Source organism: Onychostoma macrolepis, chromosome 18 (genome assembly GCF_012432095.1).
Source record: "Onychostoma macrolepis isolate SWU-2019 chromosome 18, ASM1243209v1, whole genome shotgun sequence".
Lineage (NCBI taxonomy): Eukaryota > Metazoa > Chordata > Actinopteri > Cypriniformes > Cyprinidae > Onychostoma > Onychostoma macrolepis.
In genome coordinates this window covers 30425849-30447074 of record NC_081172.1, presented here as the reverse complement: position 1 = coordinate 30447074, position 21226 = coordinate 30425849, and the positions used below count along the sequence as shown (strand labels likewise).

The following is a 21226-nucleotide window of genomic DNA, read 5'->3' as shown; positions in this document are numbered from 1 at the left end:
AGGTTTCATATGCACGCTCTGTGCCACAGCTACATACTGTATTGTTGTTACAGTTCTAGGCAGAATGTGAGTCCTTGAGCAATGCACTTATATCCGGGGTCTCCGGCACGCTGTGCTGTAGGTTGCTCTGAACAAAATAGGACTGCTAAAGGGAAACTAATAAATGTTTCTTTACAGGAGAGCCCGTAATGTAATTTAGTGGTACGAATTGAATTTTGTGTCTCATTTAAAACAATGAGAGGAAAATAAATTGAATTACAAAGTCTGTGTTGCCTGTGTGATGGAGATGTCCCTTTAAAGCTCATGCGGTTTCAGACCAGAAGTATAGGAGAAAATGTGAAAGTAGGGAGTCAGAGAAAGTGTGGTGTAGAAAAGGTCTAATAGCAGTGTTGCATTTGGGTGATTTCAGTGAAGACAGCTTTGTTGATTATAATGGGAGCAATTTAACTGATGTGCACTCACAAAGTCACAGATGTGCAATTCTGCATATTCAGATTAATTTACAACGCCTTCAGTTGTTATGCAACTTTTATTTTATTTAGCTGTTTTTGGGTTATGTACATTTGTTTTTGTTTTGTGTTGCAGAAATGTGCAAAGTTCAAGGCAAGACCACCAGACAAACCTTCACGGTTTCATATTAACCAGATGATGTAAGATCAGATCATGTTAATATGGTTGAACACTGGAAACACGAGACTCAGCATTGTGCTCACTGACCTTTAGACTGTGAAGCCAGAAGAAAACTACATCAATACAACCCATTATTCTTATTTCATGTTTTTGTTCGTTATATTTTGTTCATTTTGTTCAATGTCTTTTTTTTTGTTTGTTTTTTGTGAAACAGGCCTAAACGAGCTTCACTGTGCCCATATTATTCACAATAATAAACCCAGAATGCTCTCGCCTTGCACCATTTGTGCTGTCGTCATACACCAAATGTTATGCTTCTTACACAGTGAAGTGTTCTGTTATTTTTCAGCAGTGTGGATTTACAGGAATGTATAGAGGCCGACTTCAATATCCTGGCAGCTAGTTTCGCACATTAAAGCATTGACTGTATAAACGTTACAGTATATTAGGTAAAGAATTGAAACTTTTGCAGCTTTTGTTAGCACCCGTTGTTAATACATCTGTTGATGATTTGATGAATCTGCCTTGAGTTTTAAAGTAGTTAATTACCAGAATCAAGTCTTTGATACAGTAGTACTTTAATATGATCATCAAGACATATAATATCACTTTGTATGATAATATCAAATATCATCAATGTTTTATTCCATTTTTAGACATGTGATTTGAAAGGCACTGAATGGCAGAAGCACAGCTGTACAGTTATATAATACATGCTCATTTTTAATCTTTTCTGTCAATTATCGATGAAGCAAAATGCAAGTTATTAATCATAAGAGATTTGATGGGCTGAGTATATTCTTTTGAATTGAGGGTTCCTGTAGCACAAATTAAGGTCCCAGGATATACGTGAAGTGCTAAAATGCGTTTGATAAATGCACTGTAAGCCGCTTTATATAAAAGTGTCTGCCAAATGCACAAAGGTGATGCAAATCGTTGAATTACTGTATAGCAACGCACACATTTTGCTCTTGAAATGATCTGAGAAAATCACACTCTTCCAACAAAGTGTTACATAAATAACAGTCCAGATAACCGGTTTGTCCTGTTTATGTCAGTTGTTCCTTTTTCCATATGGTGTGTTGTTGTTGTGTTTTTAGTAAATGTCGTATTACTCATAACTCTTTATATTAGCATCAGTGTTTGTTTATTAGCATTTTTTATTTTGTACATGCGTCATTTCTCTCACTACAGTGAAGCTACAGGTCCACGTAGAATTTGCAGCATGAATTACACCTAAAGAGAGGTTAAAAACCTAAAAACTCATCTTCAATTAGTTCCAAATTTGTATCAGTTTCTTTCTTCTTCTAAGCACAAAAGAAGATATTTTAAAGAATGTTGGTAGCAGTTGCCGATAACCATTGATTTCTGTAGTATTTTTTTTTTCTTTCATACTATGAACATTAGTGGCTATTAGCAACTATGAGTCAATGACAGATTTTTTTCATTTTTGGGTGAACTATCTCTTTAAGACAACACTGCATTGCTCCGTCAATGACAGATTTTATGGCACCCATGCTGAAACCATCTGCAAATGCTCTCTAGAGTTTTAGCCACAGCAATTAAGCAATTCCTAAGCAGTCCACCTGTCTAAATCATAAGCGTAATGTGTCAAGATCTCAATTCTTTCACTTTTCAAAACACAGAGTATGTGGTGAATTTATGTTGAACACAGAGGGCAGGTTAATCATTAAACAGATGCTAGATATACTGATATTTTCCTCTGTGAAGTGTCAGTTGTGCTTAAAAAAAACTCAGAAGCTGCCATGATGCCAAATAAGACCACATTCATTATCCATCCAGCAGAAAGGTGGGAACAAAATGAGGTGTTTTCAAAGTGTCTATGATTTTGTTGGTCAGTAACTGAGATTTGATGTTTAGCAGCTGGTATTTCAGATCATGTGCTCATGCAGCATGCAAAAAGTAGCCTTTTAAACTCAGATTCTGCAGCATTTATCTATTGCATGAAGACTTGAAATGCAGCATATGAGACTTTGATGGTGCTTCCACATCCATTTTAATGCTTGATGGCTTCAGTCCCCATTTATTGTAATAGAAATAAGATAAGCGCATCTTTTGGAACAATACTGAATTTACGCTCGGTTTAGTTTACAGCCACTATTGGCACAGTAGTTAAGGTATTCCTTCTCGTATCTCACTTGCTTTCCTCATCTTTGTGTGCTATTCTATAACATCTGATTCTGGGTTCAGTAAGGTCACTTATCTGGGCTTGTGCGCGCTACGTCTCGTCTCGTAGGGTTTGTCGTGCTGCTGAAATGCATCCAGACCTTTCACGGTCTGCTTTTCTCTGATAAGAGCTTCTGGTGCTATTTTAAGACATGGGGAACTTATAAGTGTGCACCTTCCAGCTGAGAGACTCTGTGGATGTTGTTAATATTTTAGATATAAGAGTTGTTTTTCTCTGTAGGAGGGGAGTAGGTGTAAAATCGTTCTCATAATGCAAGGTTAAAGTCTGTGGGAAAGCCCTAAACTGAGTAGTCAGCTTGTTTAGTGAGCATCTGATTGGAAGAGCTGGATGATGAATTTATATTTATTTAGATACATAAATCTATTCACTATCATTCAAAGTTTTGAGCCAGTGAGATATTGTTTATGTTTTGAAAGAAATCTCTTATGCTTACCAAGGCTGCATTTATTTGATCAAAATTACAGTAAAATAGTGACATATTATCACAATTTAAAATAGGTGTTTTCTATTTGATTATGTTTTAAAGTGTAATCTATTCTTGTGATCAAATCTGAATTTTCAGCACCATTACTCCAGTCTTCAGTGTCACATGATCCTGCTCATTTTTAGGTGATTACAGACTAAAGTTGGCAAGTCTTTGAAAGGGGTTTTGTAATTAAGAAGAGAGCGGGCATGAACCTGTTTTCCCACTGGCGTTCCAGGCTTCCTGTGACTACACTGATTCAGCAGTGCTGACAGAGGAAACTGTGATGGAGAGATGCTAATGTAGCTAAAAGCAGATGACTTCCACTCATTGTTCTGTTATCTCTTGGTTATTTCAGCTGCGGTATCATTCACTCATCATTTACTGGGGAAGGGTTCGGGACAGAGTTAGGGTTATATGCTCTTTTCCAAAATGTCTACATTTTCTATTAAACCACGTAACCAGCGAAGTTTAATACTCTTGTTTATGCACAGTGATTGGTTGACGGATCAGTAGGCGATCATCTGATCTTATCCAGGACATTTACACTATGAAGGCCTATTGCAGTACGCTCATTTGTGCTTACTGTAACTGCAGTCAAATCCAATCACAAAATATTTTGGACCCGGTTTACACCTGCATTTTAGTGCTGAACATTTGATTTAAGAGCTTTTTGTGCCTCTTCACTGAATGATTTTACTACAGCTACATGTCTGTGGCATAACAATACCTGTCATTTCATTCTAGCCAGAACTGACAGTTTTCATTGTTTATTTTTTGGCTTGGAGAGTGACATGACGGAAGTGTAATAGTGACATGCTGATTTCAAAACAGAATGATTGACCATTGAAGCGCACCAAAGAGCGAGGTGTGCGAGTCTTACAGTACATCAATTTATAGTGCAATTAGAAAAAATATAGCGCCTCATACACCTGGACCTAATCGTGCTGTATTTCCGTTGGTATAAAGGGCCTGATATAAATGCAAAAAAAAAAAAAAAAAAAGTATAAATCCAGCACACTACTCAAACCTGCAAAAAATGTATTAGCTTAGTAATAGTTTGGTCAATAGACTTTCCTCAGGCTTACAAAACATGCAAAATAATTCAAAATGAGAAAAGAAAAATACTCATTACAAATAATCAAAAAGAAAGATATCAAATTATTAAATTGTAGAATTATGTATGTGCTTTTTTCATTGTAACAGATATTCAAACTTTTTCCCATTTTTAATTCTATATTGGTTGTAGGGCTGGGTAATTTTCTGATTTTATTGATTATTCAGTGTAATGTTTTACCATGATTTCATGTGTTTGTAATCAAGGATTTGCTACTGTGAATAAAAATATTAGCAAATGTTTAGACGATTAGACAAGCTGACAATATGCCAGTGATAACAGTTAAGATAAACAAAGCTGAAAATATATCTTTGAGAATATCGCTAGTCCCAAGGGGATATTCATACAGAATGTGTTTGTATTGAAAAGCATGAGACGTAGAGAGGCAGTGGAATGAGAAAAAAATTAGTTTTACATTTACACCATGTTGACCTCGTCATGTGTGCTGCACTTGAAATACAACTTTCTTTAAGCAGATTGTTTTGAAAGTTTTTAATAAAAAAATACTGTCCTAAATATTGTTGTAGTTACATTTGTTAGTCGAGCAGTTAAACGTTAAAAACAATCTAAATCATTGCCTTGAAGCAGATTTTATTTTAATACATATTGCCTAACTGGCTGTGTAATTGGAGGTGTGGCCTTTGACATTATTATCAGATGTATTTTAAATTTGTTGATGTTTTGTAAGCCTGAGGAAGTTTCATAAAAAAAAAAAAAGCCAATCAAATTTTGTATGGATTTTGTGCAATGTGCTGGATTTTTTTGAGTTTAAAGTGCATGTTTAATAATGATATATTTTCATCATCAGGCCACTTAACATTTGAAACGGGCTGAATTTGGCTCGTGAGCTGGCATTTGAACGAGCTCGCTGTAGACCAGCGGGTTCCTAGTCTGACGTCAGCCTGTGACCTGAAAGCACTGGGGTTTTGTTTCAGCAGCAGTTAAAACGCACACAAAGCATCAGACAGGCAACTGTCATGAATGATTCAGAAGCGTTCTAGGCCACGTCCAGTCTCAATCCACAAATTAGCAGGCAACTAATACGTAAAGAGCCATTCTGAGAAAAGTCCAGTCCTTCAGGCATGTGCGCATAAACTCGCATTCAGACAGAGGCTAAATCGCCAGTGTTTTAAGCAAACAAGATTCGCCCACACAGGTCAAATGCTTTCATACCAACTGACCATAAATGAGAAATTTGCCTGCATAGTTTGAATTGCAGATATGAGTTTCCTGTCGGTGTGTATAGCCCATAGTCACCGCAAGCAAATACCTGCACGCACCTGAGCGTGTCTCCCATAAATCCCTGCAGCTGATGGAATGAGGAGATCCAGCATGCCCAATGGGATTGTTTTTGTACTTCATACTAGAATAGACAATCAGTTACTTTTCACTGCTTCAAATTGCATCACAGTGTCCACATGTTGTAAGATGAAGTTTAATTTAAGGATGCACTGAAATTTTGGAACCAAGAGAAAAAAGGCAGAAATTAATGGCCTGAAAACAAAATATACTTTAAACTGAATCACTGATAGAGAGAGAGAAAAAAAAATGTGGGACACGCGTCGATGTTATTTAAAGAGAGGGAACAATACTAATGTAATAGTGACCAAAGAACAGGTGCTGTTTGTTTTATAGCAAATACGAAATATCATTACAAATACAAATCACTGGAGATTTTTTTATCTAAATAGCATGAAATTTAAAAGAAATGCCCTTTACTTTATTGCGTTGGTTTTAGATAGCTTAATAAAGCATGCCAGTGTTTTTCAGTGTTAGTCAGCACTTGTTAAACTCCAGATGTGGCTCAGTTTCTATCACGCCTGGGATTGTGTGCCGTTAATGGTGTCTGTATGACTGCACCCTCTTGTGGAGAAATCATAGGAACACAATTATCAAAGCGAAAATACCACAAGCAACTGACTTCTACTTATAAAACAGCCAACTTTTATAGCCATTTTATAAAACATATTACAAAATATTATTGTTTGTATTTTAGACTCTTCGCATGAAACCTTTGCTACAATACCATACTAAAGTTTGGGGTCAGTAAGATTTATATATATATATATATATATATATATATATATATATATATATATATATTTTTTTTTTTTTTTTAAATAAATTAATACTTTTATTCAGCAAGGACAAGTTAAATTGATCAAAAGTGACAGTAAAGATATTTATTATGTTACAAAATGTTCTTCTGAACTTTCCGTTTCTCAAAAAATCCTGGAAAAAAATGTATGACGTTGTGTCATTGTGTATCATTCCAATGTTTTGCCTGTTTTGCTTGAGCTCGTCCTACTTTCTAATAATATTTTATGTGCATTTTGTAGAATTTTTGCTAGGTGAAGAAGTTTTGTATTCTTCTTTAACCATCAGAAAAACTGCCAGAAAAGACATGATTCATGTCTTCCTCTGAGCCAGATTACAATTATTTGTTCAGTTCTCAAACCCGTTTTCACATGTATGAATGTTTCTGAAGGCATTATTTTATGGATGATCCTGGTTTCTACTTTTTCCATTCCTTTGCAGATTGTAAGATAGATGCTACATTTTGAATTAGTGCATTTTACATACTACTTTTTGTCATTAAAAACAAAACTTTCGTTGTTTTGACAAGTATATTAAAATTGGTACATACAATACAAAAGATAATGTACTGGTAATCCATTAATTGTATGGACATTTCCATTAACTCTAAAGCACAAATCACTTGTAAAAATCAATACAGAAAATTAATTCACATTCAAATAGTACATTGTACTTTTTTTTTTTTTTGTATGAAAAATCTTCATTATTATTTTATGTACAACTGTTTTCTGACTTTTTTGAACTCGGCATCATGAAATTAAGTCATTTTAAAACTTGTTTCCAAAGTGCAGGATTGTTTAATAATCAGAAATATTTCTTGAGCAGCAAATCAGCATAATAGAATGATTTCTGAAGGACCATGTGACACTGAAGACTGGAGTAATGATGCTGAAAATTCAGCTTTGCATCACAGGAATAAATTACATTTTAAAATATATTGAAACAGAAAACAGTAAAACAGTGGAAAACAGATCATATCAATTCTGCCTTGGTGAGCATATGAGAGTAGTGTAGTTAGACGTGTTTAAAGTTGTCACGACAGGTTGATTGACGTTTATCAATATGACTCTTTTGCAGCAGTCAGCAGAGTAGTCAACAGAGCAGCCAGCAGAGCAGCCATGAAGACGATTCCAGCCGCTTCCTGACTCCCTTCATCCGTGAGGACAGGTGAGTACACTGTGTGTCTGCATGTTCTGTACTTATCAGAAACATCAATAGTTAAGGTCAGTTTTAATAAATGAATTGATGTGCAGAGATACTCAGCCAATCGGACTACTGAGAGCTCAAGCTGCAAAGAGGAATCCTTACATAATGCTTTTCACTGATGTTCAACTCAGCGACTTTAACAAGCATCAAAGGCATAGAAACGGATTAAACAACCAAGCTTGATCTGATCATAAAAGTAAAAAGTTTTAAGGTGGCTGGCTGAATGGAAAAACCTCCTGACAAATATCTGGTGATTCAAGTATCTTTTCTGAAATGCCTTTTAGAACAGGACTTTACACCTCTAATTTCATTCGATATAGTACAGTTTGTGGATTAATTTGTCTCTTTGTTTCAAAATGTCCCTTACATTTACATTTATACATTTAGCAGACACTTGTGTCCAGAAACAGAGAAACAGTTGCATAAGCTGCATTGCTGTTAAAGTCATATTTTTTATTTTTGCAGTGAAAGATACTGTAAAGTAAAATGCAGAGAAAGAAAGAAAGAAAGAAAAACATTTGCAATATTCAGGGGAGAGCAGAAATTAAGTATTAAGTATAAAACAAACATAAATTATAGTGGCATTCATTATAAACAACATTTATTTTAAATGCCAAGCCTAAACAAATATATTTAAAGTTAAACTTAATTTATCAGTGTGGGAAATGCACAAAATGCAAATAAATTCATTTTTAAACATGTTTTGCATGCTTCATGGTAATTGCATCATATAAATCGTTTTAATGTTTGTTTAAATAGATTTATAAATGCGTTAGTGTATGCAGAATTTAATATTAATATAGATTTATAAATGATGTAAAATTATTGTTCATTGTTAGCTGATGGTTCCCAGTGTTAACAAGTTTAACCTTGTTGTACAGTGTTACCAGATTATTTCTTTAAATATAAATACACTTGTTTTGATCATTTGTTATTTAATGTAAATATGTTTTTGCCTTTTTATTTGTGGTTTAAGTATCCAAATACATTTTGGGGACACAAAAATGCATACATCTCTTTGTCAAAATCAAACACACTAAAACCTGGAATACACTAAATAGACACTATAGGCATCATGCAGCTGCAGTTAGTTACTGAGAAAAACAGGGCATCATACAATAAACGACTAAGGATCATTCACACACAACCATGTTTTCGGGTCACTCCAAATGCAGAAGCATGCATAGGAGACATGACAAATGAAAAATTTGTTGTAAAATCTGCTCTAAATATCAGCATTTTGTACATTTGATTTCCTCCAAATGAATGGAATCACAGTCTTAGAGGCTTAAAGCATCATTCAGTTGGCAGTGTGTAAACGTCATTGACCCAATGTGAGGTTGTATTTATTTTTTAACATGCTAAAATTTCAGATGAGAATTTCGGACTCAGTGTGCAAAGACCTTGATTCTGACTTTCGGTAACTAGCAGACTAAAGTTTGGGACACAAATCTGGTGAAAATTCCTGTAGTGTATTCCACCTTTACCATGCACCTTAAACTGATAAACACTCTGTTGATTTTCTCACAGGGCTGACAGCGGGGCAGACAAGTGTAGGTAAGAATCAAGACCACATCAGTATCAGACAAGTGTGTATGTGTGTGTGTGTGTGTGTGTGTGTCTGTGTGGTACTGTAGATATAGTTATCTTGATCCACATATCTCTGCAAACCTCAGTGTGATGGTTGTTTTGTTTGAGGTGCGATATCTCAGTGCCCCGCTGTACTTTTGTGAAGTTGAGCCCTGAATACAGTTGCAAGCTACGGAATGTCATTGTTTGCCTTTTTTATTGGACAAACAGCTCCGATCACAATGCCTGGGAACAAACAGAGCGCCGTGCTCAGACCGGCCTGTCTGGGGCTTCAGCTTTTTCTCTTTCTCTTGATTTCTGTATCTGATCTCTGAATAAGAAATAGCAAAGGCCAAACATCTGACCTGTGGCTGTGGGATTAGAGATAAGCATCCGTAATTGTCCAGGAACAGAAGGTAAGTGAAGGCCAAACACAGATTGGATCTTGTGAAGAGTCAGGAGAACGGATGTTTTTAGGCAGTTTTGTGAGTATGGTTGCATCTGTTGGTGTGTTTTGTGCATAGAAATGTTCAAACTCTCTCTGTGAAACACTCTCCACAAATTTTTCATTTGTGGCAACTGCACTTAACATCTGTTTCCGAACCAAAAAAAATGGTTGGTTTTCTACGTCAGCTCTTGTAGAGGAGTGCTGCGTGATTCTGTTGCTTTTTTCTATCTCTCTGCAGCTGAATATAAATATGCATAAGATGTACTTCGCAAAACTTTCAAAGGTTTAAAGAACATGCCTGAGGACTTAAAGGGATAGTTCTGAAAAATGAAAATTATGTCATTTACTCACCCTCAAGTTATTCCAAACATGTCAAACATGCATTTTTCCTGCACAAAAGAAGTACTATGAAATTCAGTGGATAAATGTTTGGTTACCAACATTTTTCAAAATATCGTCTTTTGTGCAGGTTAAAAATAACCTTGGACAGGTTTGGAATAACTTAAGGGTGAGTAAATGATGACAGAATTGTTATTTTTGGGTGAACTGTCCCATTAAACTGAAGTTTTGAAACCTAAGTAGGTCTAAAGTCTCTTTCACATTGGCAATGAGACTGTGATGCATTGAGTTTTACGGCACCATGCCATTCAAGAAGTAATTGTTGTGTTAAACGCATTAGATGCACTTTGTACATTTGATTTCCTCCAAATGAATGGAATCACAGTCTTAGAGGCTTAAAGCATCATTCAGTTGGCAGTGTGTAAACGTCATTGACCCAATGTGAGGTTGTATTTATTTTTAACATGCTAAAATTTCAGATGAGAATTTCGGACTCAGTGTGCAAAGACCTTGATTCTGACTTTCGGTAACTAGCAGACTAAAGTTTGGGACACAAATCTGGTGAAAATTCCTGTAGTGTATTCCACCTTTACCATGCACCTTAAACTGATAAACACTCTGTTGATTTTCTCACAGGGCTGACAGCGGGCAGACAAGTGTAGGTAAGAATCAAGACCACATCAGTATCAGACAAGTGTGTATGTGTGTGTGTGTGTGTGTGTGTCTGTGTGGTACTGTAGATATAGTTATCTTGATCCACATATCTCTGCAAACCTCAGTGTGATGGTTGTTTTGTTTGAGGTGCGATATCTCAGTGCCCCGCTGTACTTTTGTGAAGTTGAGCCCTGAATACAGTTGCAAGCTACGGAATGTCATTGTTTGCCTTTTTTATTGGACAAACAGCTCCGATCACAATGCCTGGGAACAAACAGAGCGCCGTGCTCAGACCGGCCTGTCTGGGGCTTCAGCTTTTTCTCTTTCTCTTGATTTCTGTATCTGATCTCTGAATAAGAAATAGCAAAGGCCAAACATCTGACCTGTGGCTGTGGGATTAGAGATAAGCATCCGTAATTGTCCAGGAACAGAAGGTAAGTGAAGGCCAAACACAGATTGGATCTTGTGAAGAGTCAGGAGAACGGATGTTTTTAGGCAGTTTTGTGAGTATGGTTGCATCTGTTGGTGTGTTTTGTGCATAGAAATGTTCAAACTCTCTCTGTGAAACACTCTCCACAAATTTTTCATTTGTGGCAACTGCACTTAACATCTGTTTCCGAACCAAAAAAAATGGTTGGTTTTCTACGTCAGCTCTTGTAGAGGAGTGCTGCGTGATTCTGTTGCTTTTTTCTATCTCTCTGCAGCTGAATATAAATATGCATAAGATGTACTTCGCAAAACTTTCAAAGGTTTAAAGAACATGCCTGAGGACTTAAAGGGATAGTTCTGAAAAATGAAAATTATGTCATTTACTCACCCTCAAGTTATTCCAAACATGTCAAACATGCATTTTTCCTGCACAAAAGAAGTACTATGAAATTCAGTGGATAAATGTTTGGTTACCAACATTTTTCAAAATATCGTCTTTTGTGCAGGTTAAAAATAACCTTGGACAGGTTTGGAATAACTTAAGGGTGAGTAAATGATGACAGAATTGTTATTTTTGGGTGAACTGTCCCATTAAACTGAAGTTTTTGAAACCTAAGTAGGTCTAAAGTCTCTTTCACATTGGCAATGAGACTGTGATGCATTGAGTTTTACGGCACCATGCCATTCAAGAAGTAATTGTTGTGTTAAACGCATTAGATGCACTTTGTGGACTTTTCTATTTTTGGTTGACACGCTCTTGAAAACAAGCACAAGAAGCGATGCGTTGGTTTGCTGTTGTGACCGAACCATTCTTTGATTTTGGAGGTCAAATCTTCTGTCCTGATGCTGAACAGAGGCTGGTCTTCTGTCCTGATGTGTTGCCCTGTTCTGAGTGGTCAAGACTGTTGTCTGACCACCACCACATGCCAGTTTAACCAGTGACAAGAGGCACAGCCCATCTCTTTTGTTTCATGTCACTGGCCGCCTGTGGATTTAGAAAAGCCTGTAAAACCCGCCACAATGGGTGCTGTGTGAAAGTGTGGCTTTAACTCATTGTCTCATGTCAATACAAGATTTAACTGAGCCTTTGGCTCTCTGCAAAGGACAGCTCTCCAGTGTCTCACATTGTTATTTACATGCTGCTGACCACCTTGTTTTTGGCTTCTTTTTGTACATGATAGTGTAGAACCATCGAAATAGCACATATGTTTGATATCACAATAGTTTCACCTAATGAAACTTAATTGGCTTTTCACACCAAGACCGCAAATAAGTGACCTTCAAAGTTGAAATATGGTTGAAATAATGTCAGTTTAAAGAGATAGTTCACCTAAAACTGAAAATGCTATCATTATTTACTCCAAACCTGTGTGAAGTTTCTTTCTTCTGTTGAACATAAAAGAAGATGCACGAAATCCTGCACAAAAGATGATATTTTGAGGAATGTTGGTAACCAAACAGTTGACTTACACAGTATGGAAAAAACTACTATGGAAGTCAATGGTTACTGGCAACTGTTTGGTTGCTAACATTCTTTAAAATATCTTCATACAGGTTTGGAAAAACAATTTATATATAACATAGATCTATATAAATCTAATTTCTGTCATTTTGTGTGAAATATGACCTTCTGGAATATTTTCATGCATTCGATCACACACAGTATTGCATAGAGAGAGCAGAATGCTACTTTGCTCTGTCTCTTGAATCTGAAGTGCATGAATACAGTACATCCAGTGATCTGTGCTTGAAAGCATACGAGTGTTGTGCTCTCAGGAGGGTCAGTCCAGGTGAAGTGTGTGACTCCGGATGAGGACATCAGCCGCAGGCTCTATGATTCCCTCTGTAGCTGAAAAGGCAGAGCAGCGGAGGAGTGCAAATCCATCATGGTGTCTCCCAGCCGCAGCCAGAATTAGCCTCAGATTACTCACAGCGGTTCTGCCATTTACATAACCCTGTCACCCTCACCCTCTCTCCTCCTCACTATCTACAGCACAACTGAACACAGCACACCACAGCATGGCTGCTGTACTAGAGAAACTCAATTTAGGAGTAACGAGAAAGGGAATCCTAAACTGAGAGAGAGAGATAAGGTGAGAGAAATGCAGTGTACACCTACTACTTCAATGCTCCTTTCAATGGTTTCTTCAATGGAAACGTGGAGGTTCTTTGTTGTTGTGTCAAACTGCTTCCCTGTGGTCGGTGAGTGAATGTTAGATGGAATCAGACTCTTCTTTCCTTTGGTTATGATCTGTATATTGCATGATCATCTAAATGAAGGCATCTATGGATCCATGAAGAACTTTTAACATCCACGGAACCTTTCCATTCCACAAAAATTTCTTTATAGTGGAACATTGTTCTTCACACCAAGAAAGAAAGGGTTCTTTTAAGAACTGTTCACTGAAAGGTTTTTTTGAGGAACTCAGAATGGTTCTTCTGTTGCATCACTGTGAAAACGTTCTTTATTTTTAAGAGTGTATGTTGACAACGGTTGTGTTGGTGATCGGAAAGATTATAATGCGTCATTAATTATCAAGGCTATTTTAAGATGTCAAGCAGAGATCATGTGTTTGTGCAAGCATACATTTGAAATGATTTGTGTCATATATGATTGTAAACCTACTATGTGAGGAGAGCAGCCTCTTCAGGAAATTTCTTCACTCAGATCTGCTTTATTGTAGGTTCTTCAGATCAGTGTGTTATATATTAGAACAGAGGAAAACTAAAGCTCTCTTTGGATCCTTGAATCACCAGATTGTTTTCTCTGTTCACTTTTTAAAGTTAAAATAGTTTAGTCTACACTGAAAGTTTAATTTGTTTTAAAAAGTTTAATTTTTAAGTAGGGCTGAATGATTTTGGAAAATAATCTAATTGCGATTTTTATTTTTATTTTAACCAAAATTGCGATTGCAATTTAATATGCAATTATATTTTAAAGCTCTTTATGTTCTGTATTATTCAAAAAAGACAAGCAATAAATCATTGTATAGTATGACCAACACAATATTAGATAGATTAAACATAAATATTATTTTCTGTAGGCCAGGCCTATATGTTATGATGAAATTAGGTGATGCATGAATTGATATGAATGACATTTTTATTTAACAGCTACAATCACAGTAGTATATTGACTGATTTGTTGAACTTCCAGCATTGCAAGCCTGCAATAATTATGACAACATGAAGCACTGACAAATAAACCTGGTGTAAACATTAATATGAAAGTGAATAACAAATCACACAAAGTAAAGTAGATTGCAGAAATATTAAAACAAATCTGTTGCTTTACCACACTCAGTATTTAGGTAATTCAAAGTCACTGTAATAAACATATATGTAAACATGTGGATTGCACTTTAAATAAATAAGAATATATATATTACATTATAGTATAGCCTATATTATCTTAAGGTCGTTGTCTTATAATGAAATGCACCGTAACACTGTTACTGCTTGAGTAATTTCCATGTGCTGTTTTGAAGTACGTTCATATATATACGCTTTCAAACATTTCCGTGTGTAGCGTGCCACAGTTGCCAGGTTTTCACAACAAAACCTGCCCAAATGCTACTCAAAACTAGCCCAATCGCGTTTCGAGGGGGGTCGACCAGTAAAAATTGCATCCCGGGGGGTAAAATACACGTTTTTTTGGAGGGGTTCCCCTGGTAAGATTGGCATTTCAGGGGCTAAATATCACGCTTTTTGGAGGCAAACCGCAGACTTGGCAACACTGTAAGCATGCCAACTTGATGCTTCCTCTGAAGACTGCTTAGATGTGTTCGACTTGAAGCAGCACTGCTAGACCGATCGGTGTTTGTCATCAAAGTACTGTGAGAGCTATAAGAGAGCGGACATCTCCTTATGCTTTCTGTCGCCGTACTTTGATGCCATACACCGATCGATCTTCAAGTCGAACACACCTCTTTACTCTCGCGTGTCACATGACAGAGAATAATCGCAGCCTCTGCAGTTGAAAAATCAAATTTTTTCATATCCCGATATTATCGCAAATGCAATTAATCGTTCAGCCCTAATTTGAAGCCATTTTCACTCAGAAATTGCTAGTAAATTTCACAAATAAATACAAAGCAACATATGAATTAACAGAATTTGTATTTGTTTGTAAACCATGCTCCAGTGATCTTCGTTTTATTTACAAGTTCAATTTTTTTTTTTTATAGTGTAGTTATGCAAACATTCTCACTTGTGGAAAACACAAGATTTAAGCATTTGCTCAATGTGTTGAAATAGAAACCTACACTGGTAGTGTCTTTCTGCTAATTATTATGATACTGCCTTATTTTAAATTATATTTACATTATACAATATGCAGAGACACTTTTCTATAGTTTTTGTATTGCAGTTGTGTTGTTTATAAAATAAATAATGGAAATGTATGTATAATGCATTATAAAGGTATTAATAGTGTACACTGTAATGCATTATATATTTTCATATATGATTGTGACCAAAGTTAAAAGGCATTATAATATATTTGAAGGTTTGTTTTTTCATTAGTTTTAATTCATTAAGTTTTCTAAAGGTGTAAAAATGAATAGAGAAGTATTACTGTTGTATTATAACTGTGGTTATAATTACTCATGAGATCATGTAATGCATTATGAGGTGCATGACAAAGCATAATCTAATGCATTAAAACTACTTTTATAATGCATTATACATAAAGGCTTTAAGTAAAATGTTACCGAAATAATTTAAGTTTCTTCATTCTTCCTGCTGTACTGAAATTGCACCAAACCATGAATTTTGTTAGAGCCCTTGGTAGCAGGGTGAATTAGAAGTAGTTGTATTATTCTGATTATGGGGGGCATTTTATTGGACAAAAAACATCTATATTCTCTAAATGGCAAGATGAGTCATTAATATTTTTGGCATATATATATATATATATATAGAGAGAGAGAGAGAGAGAGAGAGAGAGAGAGAGTCGTTGTTTAAATGCACATTAGCACATAGATGATATAAAATCAAACAGACATGTAGTAATATTTTAGTAGTATAAATAACTATTTCAGTTTTTCTACTTAAAAATGTCATATTTAGTTGAATGTTTTAGTTGTTTTGTAATTATTTGTGAAATTTGCTTGCAATTTCTGAGTGAAAATAGTGTCAAAATAAATCCTACACCTATTTTCTATGTACAGCAGGTGTTTTAAAGAGGTCTGTGTGTGTGTCTGTGTGTGTGTGTGTGTGTGTGTGGTTCAGGTATACGTTATGGGGACATGTCCCCATAAAGATGGCAATATCCAAAATCCTTGTCCTTGTGGGGTCTTTTTGTGGTCCCCATGAGTAAACAAGCTTATCAATTTTAAAAGTTTTTTGAGAATCTAAAAATGCCTGTATTAAGTTTACTTTTACATGTTTCTGTGAGGGGTAGGTTTAGGTGTAGGGTTAGGGTAAAAGGATAGAAAATACAGTTTGTACAGTATAAAAACCATTACGCCTATGGAATGTCCCCATAAAACATGGAAACCCATTGTGTGTCGGTCTGTGAGAGAGCGTGCACGCTCTCCTTCTCTCTGGGTAGATTTATGGTTCATGTCATTGAAGGATTTCCAAGACGTTGTGGTTCTCAGTTGGGTCGTTTGTTAGAGCTGAAGACAGACTCTCTCTCTCTCTCTGGTGACGATTGCACACCTCTGCCTATTACTCACAGCCCCAGTAATGACCTACAGCAGCTCAGAGCGGAGGACTATGGGAGATTTATCAACCTCATCCTCTACCGCTTTTATCCCTGTAAAGCCTGCTGTACACAAATTTCTAAATCTAAACTTGATCAAAAGTTTGCTGAAAACCCTTTTGAGCACAATGCCTTTGTCACGACGGCTACTGTGAGGAGCGAGGAGATGAGGAGACTTAGGAGTTCACACAAAACGAGAGTCTTTAATAATCCAAATCACAGGGAACACAGGGCAGGCAGGAGACACACATAGCACCAAATGACGTAAGACACCGGACATAGGACATAGGAAACAAGGGACTAAATGAAGTAATTGGGGAAACACAGGTGAACAGAATGACTCATTAGACAGGGGAGAAACTAGGTCAATGGGAGCACATGGGGAGGAAAACAAACACACTGACAGTCCATGGGTGTGACATATCGCCAGCCCTGAAAGCCGGTGACGATGGAGGATGGCAGACCCGTGGGGCTCGCACCGCACCGATGGTGGGCTGAGGGCGAGCAGAGGGGCTGCCAGACGACGGCGGTGGAGGAGACAGGAGCGGGCGGGTGGGCGGGTATTTGTGAGCCTCTGGGCTTTCAGGGCTGGTGTGCGCTTCCCACAAACACACACCAAATTGCGACTCCCAACTCGGGGAGTGCGACTGACAGGGGAACAACAGGGCTGCACTCGGGAACTGAGTCTCTCTCTGAGCAGGACGTGGAAACAGGAGCCCTCTCCGGGCTAAACTCAGGAACGGGAGGGCTCCGACGAAGGAGGGAGGAGCCTCAGCTCAGCTCTGGGTCTGGAGTGGATCTGGCGAGATCATCCTCGGGACAGACAGTGAGTGGAGATCCGTTTCTCGCCAGTATCCACTCCACAAAGATGGCGAAATCCTCACGAGGGCCATCTTCGGACGACGGCGTTCTGCACGCAGTGTTCAAAGTAGTGTCATAGAATGAGCAGAGCGCATCGTCCGGGTAGCTGGTGATGTTGGTGATCTCCAGGAATAGTCTAGTATGACCCTCGAGAGATCTATCCCCCTGCTCCAGCAGGAGTAGGAGGTATTGCGGATGGGATAAGGGGGTCGAAGGGGGAAACAACGGGAAACAAAAAAAAACTTAAAGAAACATGGAAAACAAACGGAGGGGAACATGCAATTAAACTGTTTCTGTATTCGGTTCGGTGTTCTGTCACGACAGCTTATGTGAAGAGCGAGGAGACTTTGGAGTTCACACAAAACGAGAGTCTTTAATAATCCAAATCACAGGGAGCACAGGCCAGGCAGGAGACACACATAGCACCAAATGATGTAAGACACCGGACAAAGGACATAGGAAACACTGGGCTTAATTAACGAGGGACTAAATGAGGTAATTGGGGAAACACAGGTGAACGGAATGGCTCATTACACAGGGGATAAACAAACCCTCCCAAAGCTTGCCTACTCTTCTACTACACACTCAAAAGTGTGTACTTTTTCTTCATCAAAAAAGTACATACTTTAAGGGCGTAATATAAGTAGGCACATTGGGACGCAGCACAGGTCAATGGGAGCACATGGGGAGGAAAACAAACACACTGACAGTCCATGGGCAGTGTTGGGGAAAGTTACTTTTAAAAGTAATGCATTACAATATTGCGTTAATCCCTAAAAAAGTAACTAATTACGTTACTTAGTTACTTTTTATGGAAAGTAATGTGTTACGTTACTTTTGTGTTACTTTCACGTTACTTTTTAAATATGAGCAGGGCTTGATTGTTTTTAATACAAGAAGTTCTATTTATAGCAAATGTAAAAGCCCTTTCACACCAAAAAGTGTAATGAATAAACCTCAGGCTGAAGGAAAAGTAAATTAATTTCTGTACAGTAGAACACAGGAGAAGAAGGTTCAACACTCTTCAGCAATAAAAAAAAAACAATGAAGCACAATTGTTAGTTTATCTAAAGTAATTTTTGCTTATTAGTATGGTTGAACTGGATCATCAAAGGTCAGCAGCAAAGACATTGGTTAATAAAATGGGATTAGATACATTCGTGTTTAACATATTTAATTATTGCAGGTTTGTGTCATATTCTGAGTTTGTATTTCACTGTTTTAATTCATTTTGATGAATACTAAATCAGTTTTTTTGCGAGTGGGATGAATTAATGCACAATCACATTTAGTCTAGAACTACAGTAACATCATGTTCACTCAGCGCACTGTCAGTCAATAAATGGGAAAAAAGTAACTGCCGTTACTTTTTTGAAAAAGTAACTCAGATATTTTCTTGTAAAATAAAAAGTAATAAAAAGAAATACTTTACTAGTTACTTGAAAAAAGTAATATTATTACATAACTCGCGTTTACTTGTAATGCGTTACCCCCAACACTGTCCATGGGTGTGACAGCCTTCTGTCGTCTGATTGATATACTTTTTTTTAAAGCAAGTTAAAAGCCTTTTACTATCATCCCCCTTCAGGTTGTGGTTCACATGTCTTTTTGTTATGAAATCTTATGCAAAATAAATTTTATTAGTAATAGTTCAGGATGAACACATACTGGACTGAAGTTTACTTGATTATCTATACATGTATCTCTTTTTCTTTCTTTTTTTTTTTTTAGAAAATTAATATTAAAACACGAGTGTAAAATATAATCATAAGGCTTTTGAGGAACATTTATTTGATCTCTCAGTCATCATTATAATGCATTGCATTGTATGTTTTGAAACTACAGATATTTGATCTGCTTAAACTAAGCATTTATATATCATCTAACTAAGACATGTTATTGGGAGATAGTGACAACTGATATTTCTATGCATTTTATGTAAGTAGTCTGTTTAACTTTCATAAAAATATAATTGATTTACAGTACAAGCTATCAAAATTTAATCATAGTTTATGACAATATACAGTAAATATCAGCATGCACATGCTGCATGTGTTTGCTCAGGTTGAGCCTCAGAATGAAAGTGAGATGTTTTTTTTCCTCCTCGAGGATGAGCTCCATATTCTCACTTTATCATATATGACCAATAAAAGCCTGATGTATCAAATATGATACAAAACATAAAACACATTGCACAATGTTTTTTCATATGTCAAGCTTTACAGGGTTAAATGCAGCAGCGCAGAAGATAATGAAAAACGTATGAAATGTTTTTTGCAGCCGTGTTCTGATGTAGCATGCGTCAGGCCCTCTCATTACTGCGGTTCATCATCTCGTTCTTCTTTCATTATGGCTTTTGCTGTGGTCTGCACTTTTGCACATTATCACAGTTCAGTTCCTGTCACATTGGACTGGGACGTGATGTGTTGGTAATGAAATGCAATCTCAGTAGAGAGCAAAACTCAGGGTTAGTTGAATTCTGAGTACAGTATTCATTATGTTTGATAAAATGTAAATGTGTACCTTGAATGCAGTGTAAGTCTCTTTGGATAAAAGCATCTGACAAATTCATATAATGTAAATGATGGAGCTAATAGTAATCTAGTTATAGAATGTGTAAAATCACCACTGGTGTCTTGAGGATTATATTCTGTATGTCTTCAGAGGTTTATGCTTCTTGCTTCTTGATAGACGTTACATAGCTAAAAAGTTTGGTGAGGTCCATATATATTTGGACACAGGCACAATTTTTTATTATTTTAGCTGTTGACCAAAACATATTAAATTTACAGGTATTCAGTCAGGACCACTTTTATCAAAGTATATTTATTATAGTTATATTGCATACAGTTAGTGTTGGCGGTATATTTCTGTTCTGGGCAAAACTCCACATGAGTGGGAGATCAGCAAGTCAAACCCCCCTGGGGTACAAAACAGATCCAGTATATGCATACATAATTACAATTCACCATTACATGAGTCGTAGAAATACAAAAAACATGTTAGAGAATGCTTGCAATGAAGTGAACTCTATACGGAAAAGAAACAAAGGTCAGATTAGCTTACAGGTTCAGTTAGGTGGAGTTGGGGTTGGAGGAGGGAGTTTAAATTGCAAGCAGCGATGCGATAGAAGAGATGCTGAAGAATAGGAATTTAAATAGAGCGCTGTGATAGGCGTCAGCGTCAGGAACAGCTGACTATCAGCTGATGCGAGCTTGACTGACGTGGCCTGCCTGAACTAACGCGATGCTGAATTATAATGAATATGGGCCTAAAGTGCAGACTCTGAGTTTTAATTAGAGGGTATTCTCATCACAATTGGAGGAAAGGTTAAGGATTTACAGCTATTTAATATGCAGCTCCCCCCTTTTTCAAGGGACCATAAGTAATTGGACAGTTGACTCAAGAGCCATTTCATGGACAGATGTGGGCTATTACTTCATTATTTCTACATCAATTAAGCAGGTAAAAGGTCTGAAGTTAATGCTAAGTGTGCC

The 21226-nt window shown here is 36.8% G+C and overlaps 1 protein-coding gene across 18 annotated transcripts in view; it reads left to right on the top strand.

The window, feature by feature from the left end:
* Positions 1–21226, top strand: part of gramd1bb (GRAM domain containing 1Bb) — a 182377-nt gene that overhangs the window by 74351 nt on the left and 86800 nt on the right. For 11 of the 18 annotated variants that reach the window (XM_058751052.1, XM_058751046.1, XM_058751045.1 and 8 more), the window contains 2 exons: positions 7594–7683; positions 9253–9279. In XM_058751052.1, coding sequence (XP_058607035.1) covers positions 7594–7683; positions 9253–9279 — 117 coding nt within the window. The remainder of the gene's footprint in view (positions 1–7593; positions 7684–9252; positions 9280–21226) is intronic. The other 7 variants (XM_058751053.1, XM_058751051.1, XM_058751050.1 and 4 more) reach the window with 1 other exon arrangement.